We start from the raw sequence: 21,308 nt of genomic DNA, 5'->3' as shown, positions 1-21,308 counted from the left end.
CAGCATCCCTCCATCATGAGCGCTGGATCATGAGCGCAGTGTTGCCCTTTCCTGATCAGCTGCCCTGTGTATAATCCCACTGCTCTGGGAAAATCTGGCTGGTTGATGGGATTTATAAGTTACAGTTGGGGTGGTGTATAGCCTAATGAAAGCCTGGGCGGGTTTTAAACCGTAACTGGAGTGAGCATCATGCACTGACTCCAATCTGGCAACCCCGCCTGGCTGTGAACTCTCCATTCCGGACTGGGCGCAGCGCTGTGCTGACGGACTGATGGACGGATAGACGGAGAGGCAAGCACAGGGGAAGAAGGAGAGGAGGAGAATGGATGGATTCACTGCTGCGGGTAATTTGAGGATGGATCCGAGCAGTTTCCCTGTTCATGCGGAATTACGCGCGGGTTTCCATGTTTTTCCTCACTGCGCAAAATGATGGCCAGATCTCCATGGACAGAAACTTTTGTTGATCATCGCCTGAATTCGGCTATGACACTGATGCACATTTCTCACTCGGTAAGTAACGCTGCTGTAGAAATGCAGAGATGTCATTTATTTATCACACACTGATTTTATTTCTCCTCCGTTCCACCCGTGTTGCTTTTTTGTGGATACTGTCACGACGCAGGAGCACAATTATCTGTATTTTCCACACTTCAAATACTCTCAATCCCTCGGGGTTTTTTTAGTACCACAATGAGCCACTCCGATTTAGGATATGGTTCCATCCATCATTGTACATTTGCAGGTAAACACCAGAATAGTGAGCTATGATCGAGCATACGTTCACACACAGTTCCTACAATTGCTGAGACCATGCTCTGACCACTGCCTCCACATTTCCTCTCAAACCCACTGATTTCAATTAGAAACTGCTTTCAGGGGTTGGCTGTGAAAATATCAGGTTGATGTGTATAGAACAGTCTGAATTTATTCATACATATACATGATCATTTCTCCTTCTGCACACAGTGTTGGTGTACAGTAGTTCCACCAGTGCAGAGTAAATGCAGAGGGATGGTGTAAGTAGCTTCATCAGAAGCAGCAAAGCACTACGACTTTATAGACATAGTTGATTATCTTGATATTTTTTCCACGAGCATGGTGAGAGTTTTATTCTCGTCCGTCATTTCTGTATGTTCATATGTGATCCTGTCCCATCAGTCCACAGCAGCAGGATCATGGTCATCTTCAGTGCATGAGAACATGCACTGCTGTAATAGTGCTGTGCACTCGCGGTCTTTGTCAAGGCTCAAGGAGAGACAGATACAATTCACTAAATGGTGGAGAAGAGCGAGGACCTCACAGGACCTTTTATCAGTCAGATCAGAGTCTATCAGAAGATTGTAAACAATAATAAATAGACATTTTTAACACAACCTAACCATCTAACCAACGTTGTACATAGATTTTTTTTAAGAAATGTGAGCCAAAAAGAAGGGGTTTGTACGGTTCCAGCAGGAGTGTTATGAAAACTATCTTGCAACAGAATCTCTTTACCCTCTCTTGATAAAACTATCAAACAGTTACAGCAGAGAACCTAGTGAACATATTTTCTAATCTAATCTCTATCAGAACTGATACTAACCTGATACACTGAACCAATACAGGATTGGATCTGACTTTTTTTCTGATTTATTCCACTGACGTATTTTATCCTGAGAGCACGTACTGTGTTGACCGACACGGCACAGGTCATGCACACGAATACAAGATATAACCTGTCTTATATCAAGCATCACTGCATCTGTGAGGTTTCATATAACCTTGCAAAAGCAGCTTGCAGACATTTAGCTCAGTTATTAAGAGGATGTCAGTATTGAATACCTATCAGAAATAGAGCTCTGATAACTATATCATACTGAAAACAGAAGTGGAGCGTTTTTCCCCTATCTGTCATTCTATAAAATGCAGACCTTAGACATTTTTAAGGTCAAAAAATTCAAGAAAAACAATGAACAATGAGAGAGATGATTCTTGGCAACAGTAACTGATCCCTGTAACTACCTGAGGTTGATCTTTTGAGCAGGGCTGATGGATTGTTTTGTGCTGGAAGAATTATGGCACAGTTTTATTCAATGTATCACTCCCATGCTTCACTGTCCAGTAAAGAAAAGGAAAGGAACCCTTTCTCTGACAGACATCTGATTATTATTATTATGAGTGTGATATATATACATATAATAGGAATACAAGTACACCTAAACAACGCATAAAATCATGCAGATACAGGTCAAGAACTTCAGTTAATGTTCACATCAAACATCAGAATGGGCAGGGTTGTTGGTGCCAGATGGGCTGGTTTGAATATTTCAAATTGCTGATCTCCTGGGATTTTCAAACAGACTCACCCAAACTGGACAGTTGAAGATTAGAAAAAAATCACCTGGTCTTTTTCCAGTCTTCAGCTGTCGAGCTGGGGTGAGCCTGTGCCCATGATAGACTTAGAGACTTGCTCTTGGCTGACAGGAGTGGAACCTGATGTGGTCTTCTGCTGTTGTAGCCCATCCACCTCAAGGATTGATGTGTTGTGTGTTCTGAGAAGCTTTTCTGCTCACCACGGTTGTAAAGAGTGCTTATTTGAGTTACTATAGACGTCCTTTCAGCTCAGTCCAGTCTGGCCATTTTCCTCTGACCTCTCTCATCAACAAGGTGTTGCAGTCTGAAGACCTTCTGCACCCAGAATGTTTTTCGTTTTTCACATCATTCTGTTTAAACTCTAGAGACTGTTGTGTGTGAAAATCTCAGGAGATCAGCAGTTTTTCCTTTTGTATTTGTATTTGCCTTGTTAATATATTTAAACTGTCATCTAACAAGTTATCATAAAACAGTTAATTTAAAAGGGTTTACCTACAATCAGTTGTCGGTTACAACTTGGCTAGTAGACTGTGCTTTCATAATAGTAGAGAAAGGCAAATGGGGTTAAATGTTCTTTGCTAGAGCACAGTGGGTTTGACCCCAACAACGAAAATCCAGCCCATGAACTCATAATTAACCAAGCCAGGTTCTTTGTTTGCTTAGATAATGCTACTAACATCACATTTGAAATGGGATCACTGAAACTGGGTTATGCGTATATCGAGACTTGTACTCATACTGTTATCATACCTACACTATTTAAGAAACATTGGTTCTTCAAGAGTTCTTTGGATAGTAACAGGTTCTTAGCTTCCTGCAGGGCTTCTGCTTGAAACTCCTTTCTAAAAGGGAAATCTGTTGTTTATAATTGGGTGACTAATTAAAATAAAAACCAATATAAAGTGTGTTAGTAAGCTGTTGGAACACCACGAGCCACCAGAAGAGCATCAGTGAACCTTAGCATGTTTTCTCCAAGTCTCTGGAATTGTATTGGAGCAATGAACACCTTTCTTCCAAAACATTTCTAAAATACCAATCCAAAATATCCAAAAGATACCACTCCCATAGAAATGTTTTATTATAGTATGAAGGTGTTTGGTCAGAGGAACTTTGTATTGATTTTCAATGACGCTTTCCTCTAAAGGGACAGGTGCGCCCAAAGCATGCCAGCAAAATGCCACAGCATAACAGAGCCACTATTATAGTTTTTCTTTTATTAATCTTTACTTAGAACCTTTCAGAGCTCCCCCAAAGGGACCCTTTAACCTTTATTTTTTTTAAAGTGTACAGTGTACTTGGTGTCTGATATATATTCATCACAATCTGTCCTGTGTGTCCTTCCTCAGTATGATAATTCATCAGGAGCTCAGTATCAAAATTCCTTTAATCTGTGTCTTCCAGAGGAGGCTAGATTTCTCTTCTGAGTCCTCTAGTCCTCTATGAAGTTCTCTATAGGTTTCTATCTCATGCCATCTCCTTGGCACTGTCCTTTTGGCTTGCTGTTTAGGCTTCTAGACTCTAGCTGCTTTGCGTCAACATGCTGTTGAAAGTGCTATACAAATAACAGAGTAGAATTGAATTTGATCTCCAAATGTATATCACTTACAGTATTATAATAGGAGCCATAATGGGTGTGAACATTTACTTATACCCGTCAGCTTGGATGAATAAATCAGTGCCATCGCCTCCACTGTTTCCTCTTATAACTGGAATGCTATGGTATATCCTTTATTCCATGCCACATGAAGTAATGTAGCGCCTTATCATTTATTAAGGGGGCTGAGTGAAAATTTATACTTTACCATCAGTAGATGACAGTTTAATTCCCTGATTTATTCATCCATGCTGATTGCATATCAATGTAAATGTTCATACTGTGACAACTCAAGGACACACACTTGTTCATGGCTAATGACTCACTGTAATAAAATGCATCATAATGCCATAACATTGACCAGCTGAGATGGTGGTCGGCGTTAGCTAGCTGCTGCATCCTCCTCGTGAGTGCTGAGTGTGGAGATTCTGTGTTTAGAACGAGTACAATGAGGGTAATTGTTGGTTTAATGATCATGTTCTTCACTGGGGCATATTTCACTGCTCATTAAACTCTATATAAGCTTATCACTGGGCCATGTGGAGCTGCCTCGTTATTAGAATACACATACGTGAATGGAGTGGAAGATTGAGGTATTTTTATTTGTTTCTGTCAATCAAAAAATCTGATTAAAAAATGGTCTGGACAGACTGTGGGGTCACAGCTGCTGACCGGTGCACTTTAGAGGTATATACAGTATTTCCCTTTTCTAGATGACATGTTACTCATACATTTAGCCTAATGTAAATCAGTACTGAAGGTTAAGGCTGATATCACATCTTGTTTGTTTTGTGCTGTTTGAATGGAGTCTCATCCTCACTCATGTTTACCTCCATTATCTATAATGTGCCACTTGGGAATGTTTTCGCTTTGCCTTAATAGATTTGATGGACTGTAATTGCTACAGCCATTTCAGGGTTATTAACAGCATAACTTTAGCAGCTCCTTCTCTATCATTTTTGTCTCTTCTCATGCATTCGTGTAAACACTGCATTAGATTTCTCTCACCGCTCTGCTGCCTGCTCATCTTTAACTTCACATGCTTCAGATTCATGCTGTGCATGGCTCAAGCTCTGACCTATAAATCTTCCACCACTGACCTCAAGAATGACTGTGAATTCACAGGTCACCCTCTCAGACACTTTTCATAACCTTGTTTACACATATTCTCTGCTGTTTGCTTTGAGGTGGGGAGGATATAGACCAGGGGTGACAAACACATGGCCTACTGGCCAGGACTGGCCTAATAAAGGTTCTAATTTGACCCACCAAATAAATTTCAGATCTGTGTTTTAAATTAAAATCATCTTGTTGTAAGGCTGTAACTGAATGGAAAGTTTTGAAAAAAAAGAGACAGTCTCTATTACTCTACAAGGTGGCATAATATAATAATGTAATTTAATGTGCCAACAAAATGTGTTAAAGATATGTCAATCTTCATTAGCAAATGAAACATGTTACACTGCAACCATGTCTCTTTCCAAAAGAACTACATAAGGGGTTTCACACCAATGGAGTATGCAGCATTGGGAGTGGCAGATACAGTGTGATAGCAACAGCAAATCTATTCCCTGATACTACACTGTTAGGTTAGGCAGTGAGAGAGGGCCAGGTTTAAATGGCAGTTTCCCCTCAATTATTACTGCTACTCAAATGAACTGTCTGTATGAGTTGCAATAATGTTGTGACACTAGTACCGTAAAGCACTGCTCATGCTGAGGTCTAGAAAAGAATTAAATTTAATGGCGCCAATTTCCAGACCTGGAAAAGTATGGAAATTCAGAAAGCATTTTGGAAAAAGTATGGTTATTCTTTTGTGAACATAATATACAGTCAAGACACTAAGGTTCTGTCCATATTCTTTTAGACATTTGTTTATTTTTTGCAGTAATGCATCCTCTCCAGCATCTCTGATGGCACATTTCATGGTTTTGCTTTTCGTGATTGTGTTAGTGACCATTAAAAATAGCCAGAAAACTGAATATAGAAAGTTTGAAAGAAACAGGAAAGCCTCTGGAAAGAAGCTTTCACACCTCTAACGGATTTCTGTCAAGACTATAAAAAGATATATCTGATGTCATGCATGCCTTTAAACACCACTTTCCACATCTCTTCTTTGCTGGATAGCGAAGCATAGGAGTGATGCATTGTGAGGAATAAAACCGTGCCATAATTCCTCCAGTACAAAGCAATCTATCAGCCCTGCCTGGGAGATCAACCTCAGGTGGTTTGAAGGATTCTCTCTCTCTCGCTCTCTCGCTCTCTCTCTCTCTCTCTCTCTCTCTTTTTCTCCCTCACTCTCTCTGTCTTTCTCTCCAAACCCCAGCTGTAAGGGAAAAATGCTGAGGAGGAGTACCCAACAGACATGGTAGAGTATGTTCTTCAAATGACCATATTTGGATATAACAGAAGACAAAATTATGTAACGTGTAGGCCTTTGTTTTTGAAGTTTTCCACCATTGTGGGGAAAAGGATTTTAATAACCACTGCACTATGGCAGTAGATTCATCGCCACAAATTAAGAAAAATGGCCACTGTATTCCCAGAAGGGAGCAATTGTACTAGTGTCTCTGTGTGTCGCCCTGCTGCTTCAGGATTGATGGACCTCGCTTTTAGAAAGCCAAGTCAGTATATTGGTCCCCGGTAGAACATTCTACTCAAAGATTCCAGTTTTGCAGTGAACACAATCACAACTATCAAAACACAACTACTTGCTGGTGCATACGGAAACATCCAGTTTCATATATACTGATGATCGCAAAATTTTGCAATCCAATCCTCCATAAATTTTAAAAATGTAACCTTTAAGAATACATAGAAGTTAAAATGAAATGGAGGTATATCTTTGTCTATAAAAAGACAACCATAGAAAATGCAAACTCAACAGAAAAATAGTCTGAAAATAAGTGACCCTCTCATTCTCCAGATCTTATTTGAATAGGAAAGTGTATAACAATTACAGATGGGTGTCTTAGTAAGGTTTGGGGGCACCATTAGTCACAGGAACAGCTTCAGTGTGTCTTGGCTAATCCTAGAGGTTCACATACTTTTGCCACTCAGAGATATGTAAGATTGTATCATTTTCCTCAATAAATAAATGACCAAGTCTCATTTGCGTAATTGGGTTCTCTTTGTCTACTTTTAGGACTTGTGTGAAAATCTAATGATGTTTTAGGTCATATTTATGCAGATATATAGAAAGTTCTAAAGCACCACTGTAGACTCCGCAAATCTCTGGAACTGTATTCAAGGGATGAACATCATTCTTCCAAAAGATGCCTCAGTTGGTGTTTTGATGATGGTGGTAGAAAGTGCCAAAAGCTCCCATCGGGTTTCAATTGGCTTGAGATGGTTACAAAATTTATTTGATCTGGTTACAAAAATCCTAGAGGTATGCAAATATTTTATACTCAACTTTATATATCTGTGTTAAAGTAGGTCTCTACTAAACTGAATATTCCAAAACATATCTAATCAGTGTCTCGCTTCACAATCTAGTTCTGTTTACTTTGATAGTTTAGGAAATCAGAGTGAGATGAAATTGCTCCTCTGAGCCACTGTGCGATCCAAGCTGTCTGTTATCATTAGCTGGATCTCCAGGTACCTTTTCAGCCATCTGTTTGTCAACCAGATGTTGTTTAAGAAAAGCTCATTTATCTATCCTCTGTGTGTTTCCGATGAATTTAAACTCATTGTGATATATTTGTATACTTGACATTAGAATATTTGTAAACTGGTATAACCACTCTACCAAAATTAGAAATTGGGGATTAGTTATATGATATTTTTTGTCTTTTTAGACAGATTCTTTGCATGGGAACAGTCAGTTTTCTAAACCCCTAACAATAAGAAAATAATAAATAATAAAAACAATAATAAATAAATATAGCTGTAATCAGCAATGATGGGCCCAAGCATTTCATGAAATTTTAAGCATACTAAGAGCCTCAAAACCACCCGAAAAGAGTATTAATGTTTGCTGCATTACCATGGCATATCAAAAATCATATCATAATTTTACATCAGCAGTGTCATGACATTATTCTGACCAAGTTTGAGGTGAATTGGGTAAATATAAGTGGATTACTGCAAAGTCTGTTGTAAGTCACACACTTCCTGCTGCCAGTTAGTGGCGCTATTACTGTGACTCACAATAGTTACATCCATTTGATCAGCTCCCAGTACCAAACATACAGCTCAAGTTTGATCTAAATCAAACTTTTTCTTCTTTTTTCGCCATAAATTTATTGCCTCGCCATGGCGAAACCATTCAAGTTATCAAAAATCCATTCACAATTTAGCATCCTCAAAGTCTTGACATAATGTTGACCAAGTTTGGTGACAATCACATGAATTCCCTAAGTGGAGTACTTAAAAGTTCACTGCATGCACTTTTCACAAAATCCAAAATGGCAGACATCTTGTTGGACAGAGCTAATCATTGTCAGTGCGGAAGTTTGGGTCGATGAGAACAATATGTGGACTCAGTTTCATTCATATACATACAAGTATGTACGATATATGCACCAAATTTATGTACTGTGTAAAAGGGGGCTCTGCAGAGTTTGAAACAATAATAATAAATAATAATAATAATAATAATAATAATAATAATAATAATCCTTAGGAAAACAATAGGGCCCTGCTCACTTGCAGCGATTGGGCCCTAAGAAGAACTCCTAGCTAAAAGATAAAGCATTTTTCCCTGTCATTAAACTCTGTGGTCCATGGCCGAACCAAGAACATGGAATGGACAGCATTCAGGGTTAATGTCAGACTTAATGACAGCACTATTATGACACCACAACAACATGAAATGAAATCCGTGTACAAATAAGACTTCAGTACCACAGTCTTATACCGAGTTGTCTATAAATAATAGCATATAGTACAGATTAATAGTATTTCTTAAACCCTGACCTATTTGTACTAGCATGAGGATATGTTTTTGATAGAAACTATAAAGCACTTCTGCAACTCGCTTTGGATAAAGATGCTTGCCAACTGCTGTAAATGTAAATGTAAATGACACAAACCCTGCACACTGCGCTCCAACCTTATAAGGTCTCTGTCTTGGAATTAGTGCACACTTTATCCTGTATGTATTTCCTTATGCAGACATGGAAAAAGCATGCTAGAAGACAAGCTATGGTTAGCAAACCCAACAGATCTGATTAGCAAAATCAATATAACATTTAAAAAAAACTAACAACTGCTAAACCTGTTGTAGATGCTGTATAGGAGCTAAAATAAAGGTCCCCTAGCAACAGATGAAGCCACTTTGTAATGTCCACTATACCAAGCTAGCTAGTAAACTAGCAAAAAAAAATCCTGCTAATCCCCTTCATTTTTTTTTTTTTTATGTGCTTAAAATACAGACTCCTTTTATGCCTTTGCATATTAACTATGTTCATTACTCGTTAATCAACAAAGTCTACATTAATAAAGTAGAATCTTTTCCCTCTGGGTTATTATGCACATATTAAAGGGCTGTGTGTAGTGTTATTGTGAGTAATTTAGACATCTACATCTCTGTGCTTGGTCAGTCATAGGTTACTGATGTAAATTCTCAGAGTTCGACGTGTTGACTTCAGGCTAGAGGTGATAAATGAGAACAGGCAGGTTGGATGTCCCTGATGTGCCATTACTTGGCTCCCAGGAGCAATGTGTAGTAAGACGTTCCTAGAGAGCCATTTCAAAGCTCTATTCCTCCACCTGTTTCCTCTTAGAGATGCCAAGATTCCATGTTTCCAGACTTTTGTCAGCTTTGTTCTTGTTTGGTCAATCTGAAATGCATTCTCTTTTGAGCGTGTCATCATTCCTGTACTGTAAGCTATTATAACACTTCCTATTTGGTTGTTTTTTGTGTCTTGGTGGCCTTTGTTTTTTTTTTCATTCTACCGGGTCTATTTTCATGCTGCCACAAACGTTATTTGCTGCTGTAATGACAGTTCATTGCTAATATTATGGGTAAAGGCAGCTCTTTCCTGCTTGTGCCCAGATGCTATTTTCGTAGTCAGAAGAAATGAATGTGTATGCTCTAGCATGGGTGGAGTGGCGCAACAGGGGATGTGACATTCAAAATTCACTGGTGCAGTGGTATTTTTAACTTTTGTTTGAGATCATTCAGTTTGAAATGTTGACATGACATTATACAGAGAACATCATATAATTAATAGAATTAATAAAATGTCCAACAAAACTATCATAAAGACAAAGAATTAGTAAATATAAATACTACATTCTAGAGTACTCACATGACTGAAGACCCAAAAATGAACACAAGAAGAATGTTTTTTAAAGGCGAAAGTGGAGTTGATTTGATTGGGTATATGTCTAAATACCTCTTCATAATGTATTATTTTACAACAATCTTCAAATATAGTATATAGACAATGTTTGTATATTATCTATATACATCAGCTTTTTTTTTTTTTTCCATTTCTTCAACCATCCAGTTTGGGTGAGTCTGTGCCCACTGTAGCCTCAGATTCCTGTTCTTGGCTGACAGGAGTGGAACCCGGTGTAGTCTTACGCTGTCGTATCCGTCCCTGTGCATTCAGAGATTCTTTTCTGCTCACCACAGTTGTAAAAGGCAGTTATTTGGGTTACCGTAGACTTTCTGGCACATTTCTTATCAACAAGGCGTTTCCGCCCACAGATTTGCCGCTCGCTGGACGATTTTGGTTTTTCACACTGTTCAGTGTAAACTCTAGAGACTGTTGTGTGTGAAAATCCCAGGAGATCAGCAGTTTCCCATGCCACAGCTAAAGTTCCTGAGATTACAATTTTTCCAGTTCTGATGTTTGATGTGAATATTAACTGAAGCTCCTGACCTGTATCTGCCTGATTTTATGCACTGTGCTGTGTGACTGTGACTGTGCAGCTGTACTGGTGTTCCTAATAAAGTGGATGGTGAATTATATATATATATATGTATGTGTGTGTATATATATATATATATATATATATGTATGTATATATATATATATGTATATGTATATAGCTATGATCTTATGCCTTATGTTTGCACTTGTGCCATGATGATAAATATATATGGGTTATAATATATAAATAGATATGGGTTTTGATATTATTTAGCATTTAAACTCTGTCCCTGCAGAATTCCAATTGCATGTGAAGAATTACCCCTCCTAAAGCAAAATATTCCCAGGAAAAATATTAGAACAATTTCACATCATTTGTCACTTTTCTGAAGGGCACAGAGAAGGCCATCACTTTTGTGTCTCGGTAGTTTGTGGTTGTGCATTACATCATGTGTGCAGACACATCTGTCTGGGTGGCAGAGTATAAGTGCTCTCCTGGGTTCCCACACACAGCTGCTAGTCTGGCTTGCTCTCCAGGTCTGCATGAGAAACCATGTCACTACACTGCACACACACGTTCACTGTAACGCCGCTATGCTTTTAGTCATCACATTCGCACACTAAATGAACAGATTTCTTCTCATCTGCTCAGCTAGCATGCCTTTTCACATATCATTTATCTAAGTAGTGAGATTATTTATTCATGCACAAAGCCCGCCTCCCACCACCACTAGGACTGATCTGAACAGAAACGTTGCTGGAATTTATTATTTACTCTTTAGATTCTTTATATGCAGCTGCTTTGCACAGTTATGCTGTTTATCCTGATGCTGTGCCTCTGTATATATATTTATAGTGTAAATATATTTATGTATAAATATATTTGTGTGTGTGTGTGTGTGTGTCTGGTGGCTTCAAAATTTGCATTCTACATATAACCATGGGTTAAGATGGTGAGAACAGGTCAGTTCATTTGGATTTCAGATGTATTTGCTAAACCAAATTGCCTCGGAATGTAAATGCGAGTGTGAACATGTGTATGCATGGTGCTCTGCAATGGGATCTCATTTAGGGCGTATTCCTGCCTTGTGCTTAATGTTCCCGGCATAGGCTTCGGCTCCACCATGACCCGGACCAGGATAATGCAGTTACAGAAGATAAATGAATGATATGGAGTCCTCACAACTGAATATGATTCAGAGATATATGATACAGTAAAGCCTTTAAGACACTCGCCTTTAATAATCAAATTGTATGCAGACATCAGTTAACAATCACCTTGACTAAAGGAATAAAAGCATGTCTCTAAAGCAGTGTGAAACTGTATTATTATTCTTATTATTATTCCATGTTATGATATACAATTTTGCATGCTTTGTAATTGCTTATCCTCTGCGTTATCCTGTAGTTAAACCCCTATATATAAATATTTGCAAAAGTCTACATTGTACTTCTTCTTTCGGCTGCTCCTAATGAGGGTCTTCCACAGCAGATCATTGGTCTGCATATTTTGATTTGGCACAGTTTTTATGCTGGTTGCCATTCCTGATGCAACCCTCCCCAATTTTATCTGGGTTTCAGACCGGCACTGGGAGTGCACTGTCTTGCCCAACCCCAGTGACTGGGGTTGGTTCCCTGGCCAGGAATCGAACCCAGGCTGTGGCGGTGAGAGCACCATGGCCTAACCACTAGTCCTCCAGGGACCCTGCGAATGTCTACATTATGTGTACAAATTACTGTGTAATTATTATTATTATGCTTTAATGATTGACTGAAAAGACTGCTTCTTTGTCAGGGTAGTTAGGGGTTGCATTATACACTATAGGGCCAAAAGTTTGTGGACTCCTGACCATCACACCCATGTGTGCTTTTTGAATGTCTCATTCCAGATTTAGTCCCCCTTTGCTGTTATAATAACCTCTACTCTTCTGGGAAGTCTTTCCACTAGATTTTGGAGTGTGCGTTATCCATTCGGCACAATAGTATTAGTGAGATCAGGCACTAATCTCAGATGAGGAGGCCTGGCACACAGTCAGCGTTCTAATTCATCTCAAAAATGATCACTGGGGTTGAGGTCAGGGCTCTGTGCAGGCCACTCAAGTTCTTTCACACCAACCCTGGCAAACTATGCTTCATGGACCTCACTTTGTGCACAGGGGCACTGTCATGCTGGAATACGTTTGGTGAAGGGAACGCTTAATGCTACAGCATACAAAGACTTCCTATACAAGTGTGTGCTTCCAACTTTGTGACAACAGTTTGAGGAAGACCCACATATGAGTGTGATGGTCAGATGTGCACATACATTTGGCCATATACTGCATATATGCTTCTGTGTAAGGACTCAAGTTATTTAAAATAGATTAAACTTGTGTATTTACTGTAATACACTGTATATTACTGATGTTTACTTATATATATCAGAATACTGATTACTGTCAATCTGATTCTTGCTCTGTCTTTCTGTCAAACACAGGATGATTAGTTGATCACCAGTTCGGGCCTCATTATGATTGCTACTGGAGGCCTCCTGCGAATCTCAGCAAGACGCCAAGATTCCCTCCGTGCCAAAAACCGGGCAGAGAACAAGCGCAGGAGAAAAGCCAAGAAGAAGAGAAAGAATGAGGTGGTGGTGGTCAAGGGCAAATTGAAGCTCTGTTCAGTCTCCGGGCTGATTGCTGCACTGGGCATTATTGTGCTGCTTGTTGGGATTGCCTTGGCTGTACTAGGCTACTGGCCTAAAGGAAGTCCGCTTTACCCAGGACTGCTCACAGTTAAGGGTTTACAGAAACCAACCTGGACTGATGACAGAGGAGGACCCAAAGCAGTGAACTGGACCACTAGTGGTAAGCTTATCTATCCGCTGGATAAAGATGTTGTAAGCTCTAATTATACTAATGGCACAACTGAGGATTCGCCAAAGTTGGGTGTCTTTGCTGAGTTTTTAAACAGACATTTACATTCAGACAAACTAAAAGTGTTTGGACCATTGATTATGGGCATTGGTATCTTCCTGTTCATTTGTGCTAATGCAGTGCTGCATGAAAACAGGGACAAAAAGACAAAAATCATTAACCTTAGGGACATTTATTCAACTGTTATTGATATTCACAGTTTGCGATCCAAGGACAATGCTTCACTCAATGGATTTGTGAACTATATGCAATCAAAGGGGCTAGAAGGCAATCCAGGCTCTGTATACAATGCTGCTATGCTAGCAAAGGGCTCATGGCCATCTTCAGGCTCTTTCAAACAGGACCAGGACAGCCTGCCCTCATCCAGAAAGTCATCTACTGGCAAACTGGAAGACTTACCTTTGGATAGTCTTGCCATCACAGACACAGTGTATAGCATTTGCAGGGATCAATCACCAGAGGCCAAGCAAAGGGAGACCAAAACAATTGTGACCTCCTCAGTCAATGCTTTCACACTACCACTGATCAGGCTCAACCACAGGACGGCAGGAAACAGAAGGGGTTCAGATAAAACCGGGGAGATCAGAAGTGAGTGTCTGGATTCGGATGCTATTCGTCATTGCTTAGAGTCTCTAGTGGCATCAGGGAGCATCACCAAAGCCAAAGTGAAGACTCCTCAAACTCGAACCATTCTTTCCCAGGATTCAGTGGAAGTTTATAAGGGTAGCGACAGCCTGCAAGAGATGTCACACCTCTCCCTTCAAGGCTCTCGGGTGCAACTCCTTCCTGCATCCCCTGGCCCTAAAGTGACAGGCTCTCACCTGTCCTTAAGTGCCCTATCAGACTACTCCAGGTCCATTGACTTGGGAATCTGCCCGTCCACCCCCGTGGACCGGCACAAGGAGCGAACCAGGCGACGTAGCTGTCCTCGACTAGATGGCCCAGGCAGTGGGGGTTATATCAAACTCGAGGGTCTTGGAGGGGAGTCTTTTGAGTCCACTGATGTGACAAGTTTTAGTCGTGGGAGTTCTTCTGAACTTCTGTCTAAAGGGCAAGTTTCAAAAAGTCCCCTTGTCCAGGAGGAAGGTGTCTGCAATGAACCTGACCATGGCATGATCAGACAGTACTCAAACAAAGAAAAACTGGTGATGATTTCCCAATCAGACACTACCTTAGAGGACCTGGAAATAGAGAGTGTAGAACTCTAACTGAGCCAACGGATTGGATCAGTGAACTTGCAACGTGAGGTTTATTAGAGACATTACATACTAAAGTCATTACAGCAATGGATATTTTCCCTTTTGCTCTTACAGTGAAAATGGATACATTAACTTGCTGTACTGCCTTGGGTACTAATGAGTATATTATCTTCCTTTCTTTGGAATCACGTTTAATGCCTTCCCAGACCAAGAATGAAATAAAAAAAAAAAACTTGCATTGCAGAGAAGAGCATTAAAAACATGCTGGCATGCCAGAAACATTTATAATTGCTATTTAATAAGCAAAGCAAAAATGAGGAAAAGCAAAAAAAAAAAAGTAAAAAAACAAACAAAAAAATTGTGGTAGCACATCTCTACAAGGTTTCATTTTTGTATTTACAGTAGAAAAACAGTATGTGGCTGTTCCACCTGTCCACCAGTGTGTTTCTTTCTAGTTAATTAATGGGGAGTTGCTGTCTCAACAGCATGTATTTTATACTGTAGTGTCTTTGCACTTTTTTTTAAATTAACCAGATTATTTTAATGGTTTGACTTAAGACATAGCAATATCTTATTTGAAATGTCATCTGCCTGTGGGAGACATATTATGTTTGCATTTGAATGAGGAAGAAGAGTTTTTATTACAATTGTATGTTTCTTTTTAGACGTCTTGCCTGTTTAGAAATGGCTGTAATGCTTTGTGCCTGAATTCTGAACTATGTCCACCCTCTAGCACAATGAACCATCAGAATCATAAGCACCTATTCAAACAATCATTATTCCCTTGAAGTGTTCCTGAAATCCTAAGTGTGTTTTGTAATTGATTATAAGTGTATAGTACCATATAGTATGTTGAACCATGCCATCTTCAATCAGCGTTCCTTGTATCAAAAACATAATCACAATCTTCATATGTTGCAGTATTTTCTCAAATATAAACTAGAACCATGAAACTGATGTCAAAGTAGTCTTTGCGATTCTGGTATTGAAACACCACCACATAACGTCCAGGTTTAATCTGATTTTACACTATATTAAAGCAATGCATAGACTACACCTACAAGCCCTCTGTTTTTCATCAGGATGAGTTCAGACTACACGTTCCTATGATGATGTCTACTTACTTGTCTCATCTCCATTGTTTTTAAATATAAATGACAGAATAAGTACTTGTCAAACAACATGTGATTGACTTAGATTAAAATTAATTACTCATTTATGGCTCATGCTTGCTTCATGCATGAAAATAATTATTTTTAATATAACAGCTTTAGTTTACAATACATATATAAAATAATGTGTATATAGAGATGGTGCATGAGACACAAATTGTAAACTCAGGCTACTTAAATTAAATATGATTATAGCAGTTGATTTAAAGAGGATTATCATTCTAAAATGCCAATCATAAAAAAGGTTAATGTGGCTTAATGTACAAAAATGTTGATCACGCAACAAATCACTCACATGCACAATAATTTTGATGTTAACTGTTTTCTTCTTCATATAATCCCATTATAAGGAAACAGCTTAACATGTTTGTTTCATTGTTTATTGACCACAACTATAGTTTACTATCGAAATAATGATGCCATAATCTCATTAACATGCATGAACAAATGAACACACAGCTCCAGGTCCCCGATTAGATCCTGAGCTTGGGTTACTGTCTGTGTGGAGTCTTGGTGTTTTGTGTGATCGTCTTCCTGTGTTCTCCGGGTTCCTCCGCCATCCAAAAACATGCTGGTAGGTGGATTGCCTACACTAAATTGCCCCTAGGTGTGAATATGTGTGTTTTACCCTGAGATAGATTAATTCCACCATTCAGGGTGTGTCTCCGCCTTGTGCCCAGTATTCCAGATTGACTCCGGATACACCACAACCTAACCCGAACAGGATAAAGCACAAAATATAAAAACTTTGTGCTTTATATTTAGGTTATTGAATCATTGTTTTGGTAGTGGAAAAAGTTAAGCTGTTTCCTGAAGACATTTCTAAAGAAGATGTCAAAAGGTTAGTCCTTCTGGTAGAAGATAAGTGTGTGAGGTTTACATTATTTGGTTGTTGTTTTTGGTACAAGTTCACCTTAAACATTCAGAATGATCCTATATTGCAGCTCAATCATGTAGGCTAGATTTAACTTTTTTGTAACCCCATCTGACATTAAGCACTAATAAGTGAGATTCACTCTTCTAGCCTAGCAGTTGATTTTAATATTACATCAGTATTATTGTTGGTCATTATTTTGTGATGTAACTTTAGCACACAATTTTGAACTTAAGATGCTTCATCAAATCTCATGTATCTTCACCCTTCCTTTGGAGCAGTAAATGCAACAATATTAGTGAGCTAATCAATAAATAAAGTCATAGAAATGAGATTCTTTGGCATCTGTTTTACTCAATGCATCAGAACAGCTTTTAAGTGCCACTGAAAACATTTGCTAAATTTATAGCCAGGTTCTAGGGAAAATGCTATGCTCTGTGTTATGTTTTTCCTATTTTTAAAGAACCATTTGATATAATTTCAAAGATGTTTCTTTAATTTGAAGAATCTCTGCATGCTATTTAAGTATTTGAGCAGTGTGTAACCCTCAGCCTAGGAGAGCTCACAGCCTTGACTAATACACCATGCAGTAGTTTAAATTAGGTTTTTGTTTTCTTCTAAACAGCCATACTTTGCACATGTAGTCCAAATTGTGTTGTTATTTATGTTCCACCTTTTATTCTTGCTTCAGTCTCACAAGTAACACTGACCTAAATACATACTTGAACATCAGTACATTGTAGACTTATTTGTAAAAAAGAGGTACAGGAAACAAGAGAGGTACAAACAAATCAGTGTCTGTGTTTCAGTTATTGACTCAAAACTAAACACGTGGACACAAACCCTGCAATTATATCATTATAGTTATCATTGAAAATAAGTGATGTATTGATATACATATTACTTCTAGTGCTGTGGGTAGCATTGCTGTCTCACAGCTCCAAGGCTCGATCCTGAGCTTCAGTTGTTGTCTGTGCAGAGTTTCTGTGCTTTCCCTATTCTTCTGTTGTCCCTGTGTTTGCATGGGTTTGCTCTGGGTTTGCTGATTTCCTCCCATCTCCCCAAAACATGCCAGTAGGTGTATGGGCTATTTAAAAATTGCCCCTGTGTATAAGTGTGTGTGTGAATGTGTGTGTGCATGGTGCCCTGAAATGGTTCATCCAGTTCAGGGTGTACTCCTGCCTTGCACCTAGTGTTACTGGGACAGGCTCCGGATCCACCACAACCCTGACCAGAATAAAGTGCTTCCTGAAGATGAATGAATTTATGTGTACATCATTTCTACTTTAATATGGAATAATACATAAACACAATTGGTGCTAAAAGTAAGTGAACTAAAAACTAATTTGTAATGATGATCTTTGCATCATTCTTCTTCCTCGGTGTAATACAATGCTCAACCCTTGTTTACCCCCTCTATCTTTCCATCTCTTTCTCTTTCTCTCTGTCTAACCGGTACAGCTATGGCATTCAGGTGTAGATGACCTTTAGCACAGCCAAAACTAGCAGTTATAGGAATTTGCTGTTCCCATGAAGCCTCTCTCTCTCTCTCTCTCTCTCTCCCTCTCTCTCTTGTTCACTCACTCGCTTGTGCTCTCTCATTTTCCTCTGTCATGCTCTCTCCAACATGTTACATTAAATCTTTCAGTATGCTTTGAATATTAGCAAGTGCTGAAACTATAGATACTTTGCTCGTAATTGAACGAATATAATTTCTCTCCTATTATCATGATTTTTACTCAGGATTTAAGTGATGATTAGGTGACTTGGATGGTATGTATTCTAATTAACTAGCAGTTGACCTGACATTATCATTATGCAGGAATTAACTGCAGTAATATATATCAGAATCACTTTTTTCAGCAAATGAGAGGAATTTATATATAGATTAGACAGCTTCAGTTAGAGACTGTAGCTGAATATTAATGAATATAACTCTCCAGGAGTGGGATGGTATATACATGTGTGTGTGTGTGTGTGTGTGTGTATATATATATATATATATATATATATATATATATATATATATATATATATATATATATATATCAGTGTGTGTGTGTGTGTGTGTGTGTGTGTGTTTATATATATATATATATATATATATATATATATATATATATATATGTATATATATATACACACACACACACACATGTATATACCATCCCACTCCTGGAGAGTTATATTCATTAATATTCAGCTACAGTCTCTAACTGAAGCTGTCTAATCTAAAATATCTATCAAATAAGTTAAACGTAGCAGCTGAGGACATAATGATATAATATTACCTCTGTACCAGTGGTTTCTATGGCACTACTGTGTGTTACTTCAGTTTACTCTTACTGAAATTATATTATCCAGAAAGGACAGATGCTGTGCTCCAGGAGGTTGCAACACAAACTATTCTTTTTCATTTCCCTTTAGCATTGTAATGTTGATTTACCATTGCCTATGATTCAGCTGTCTGTTCGAGGAAGAAAGCAGTGAATGTATACATATCCAGACATGTTCTCAATCTGAACTATGTTATTAAATCTAAATGCTTTCAGGTCAGACTTTCAGGTTCAGGTCGACTGCTACACTCTGATCCAACACAAATCTGCCACCACATCCATTATACATCCAGTTTCATACTATAGCTCTCAGGATTTTCAGCACTGAAGTAGTTTAAGTTTCTGCTGTTTATAAAAGCACTATATATGGGTGATATGTGTTTTTCTGTATTATCAGAAAAAATACATGAAACCTAAGCACTCCACATCTGAGTGGAGATTTTGAGTGGAGAATTCATCAAGCTGGATGTACTGGAGAGTCACATCTCAATTCTTATCATACATAGCTTTGAAAATGCACTTCATGAACTGGATGCGATTACCCATGGTGCAATAGATGTTCATGCAATCTTTCATACTCCACCATCCTCTGCATGTGATCAGAGAAAAACAAGAGTTCTATGAACCATAAAGTGCTCTACAAGGTTAACAACAACAACAACAACAATAATAATAATAATAATAATAATAAATACATTTCATTTGTTGGCACCTTTCATAACACTCAAGGACACCTTACAGTACCACAAGAAAAACAGCATACAATAAGAATATTAAAATAGATACACAAAATTAAAATAGATAAAGCTAATTTAAACAAATGTGTTTTAATGTGGGATTTGAACTGTGAGATGGAGTCCAGCTGACGGACATGCAGTGGGAGTGAGTTCCAGAGTAACTGAAAGCTCTGGCATCCATAGTACTGAGTTTAAAAGCTAGAACAGTGAGCAGAGCAGCTGAGGAGGATCGTAGAGAGCGGGCGGGGGTATAAGGATGGAGAAGATCTGAAAGGTTGGAGGGAACCAGATTATGAATGGCTTTGAACATGAGCAGTAGAATTATATAGTGAAGTTATAGTTGTTGGACAGGTAGTCAGTGGAGCTGAATAAGAGAGGGTGTGATATGGTCAGTGGACTTTGTGCGAGTAATAATTCTTGCAGCTGAGTTTTGAATAATTTGGAGCCGGTGGAGAAGTTTATCAGATACATCAAACAGGATGGTGTTACAGTAGTCAATACAGGATGTTACCAGAGCATGAATAAGAACTTGAGTGCTGTGATAAGATAGGGAAGGGCGGCGTCTGGCAATATTTCAAAGGTGGAAGAAGGCAACACATGAAATATTATTGATGTAAGGACTGAAAGAGAGTAGAGTAAACTGTCAAATGTGACACCAAGGCTCTTTAGATTATATTTTTCACTGCTGTGACAAGAGATGAGATCTTCTATTATTTCACTCACATAAGCTATACCTTTCATATACAGTATATCAAAATATCATAATAGTGTTATGTTCCGTCATATGCAAATATTCCGTCATATGCAAATATCAGGTATTGTATGTATATGATGAGCTCCATAACAGCCACCTGCTATAAGTTTTGTTTATACCCAGGTCAAATCTGAGCAGGAATCTGTCCCAATCAGAGTAACGTACAATTACTACCACTACCAATACAGACAGATTATTTTTTCTTGGACACATATTTCTTTTCCTGAGAGGGCCTATAGCCACACTAGCTGATGTCACATTTTCAGAGCAAAAGTAAATAATAAAACGTACTGATCAATATTTCATTATTGCATTTTACCGAAATGGCATTCGTGACATAACGAGGACAAGTCAGGACCTACTGCATTGTTAAATCATTTATTTCTGCATACATAAGTATAAAAATATCCCAGTCCACAAACTCAATGACCATGTAAAATTCAGTGAATATTATGTGGTATAATTAAAACATGAACATAGAGGAATGTGTTCGATACAGAACAGATCTATTCGATAAATCTTTAATATCAATTTCACACCAATCACCA

At 38.5% G+C, this 21,308-nt stretch overlaps 1 protein-coding gene across 1 annotated transcript; it reads left to right on the top strand.

The window, feature by feature from the left end:
* tmem200ca (transmembrane protein 200C, genome duplicate a) lies at positions 1-15,792 on the top strand. The gene is made up of 2 exons (XM_026914142.3): positions 1-510; positions 13,250-15,792. Exon 2 carries the CDS (start codon positions 13,283-13,285, stop codon positions 14,894-14,896), a length of 1,614 nt encoding a protein of 537 aa, XP_026769943.1. The 5' UTR covers positions 1-510; positions 13,250-13,282; the 3' UTR covers positions 14,897-15,792.
* The last annotated feature ends 5,516 nt before the right edge of the window (positions 15,793-21,308 follow it).

Source organism: Pangasianodon hypophthalmus, chromosome 1 (assembly GCF_027358585.1).
Source record: "Pangasianodon hypophthalmus isolate fPanHyp1 chromosome 1, fPanHyp1.pri, whole genome shotgun sequence".
NCBI lineage: Eukaryota > Metazoa > Chordata > Actinopteri > Siluriformes > Pangasiidae > Pangasianodon > Pangasianodon hypophthalmus.
Note: the sequence above shows the minus strand (reverse complement) of the source record. Positions and strands in the feature narration are given on the sequence as shown.

Coding starts and splice junctions, on each gene's coding strand:
- tmem200ca (XM_026914142.3), top strand. CDS start 13,283: ATGATTGCTACTGGAGGCCTCCTGCGAATCTCAGCAAGACGCCAAGAT.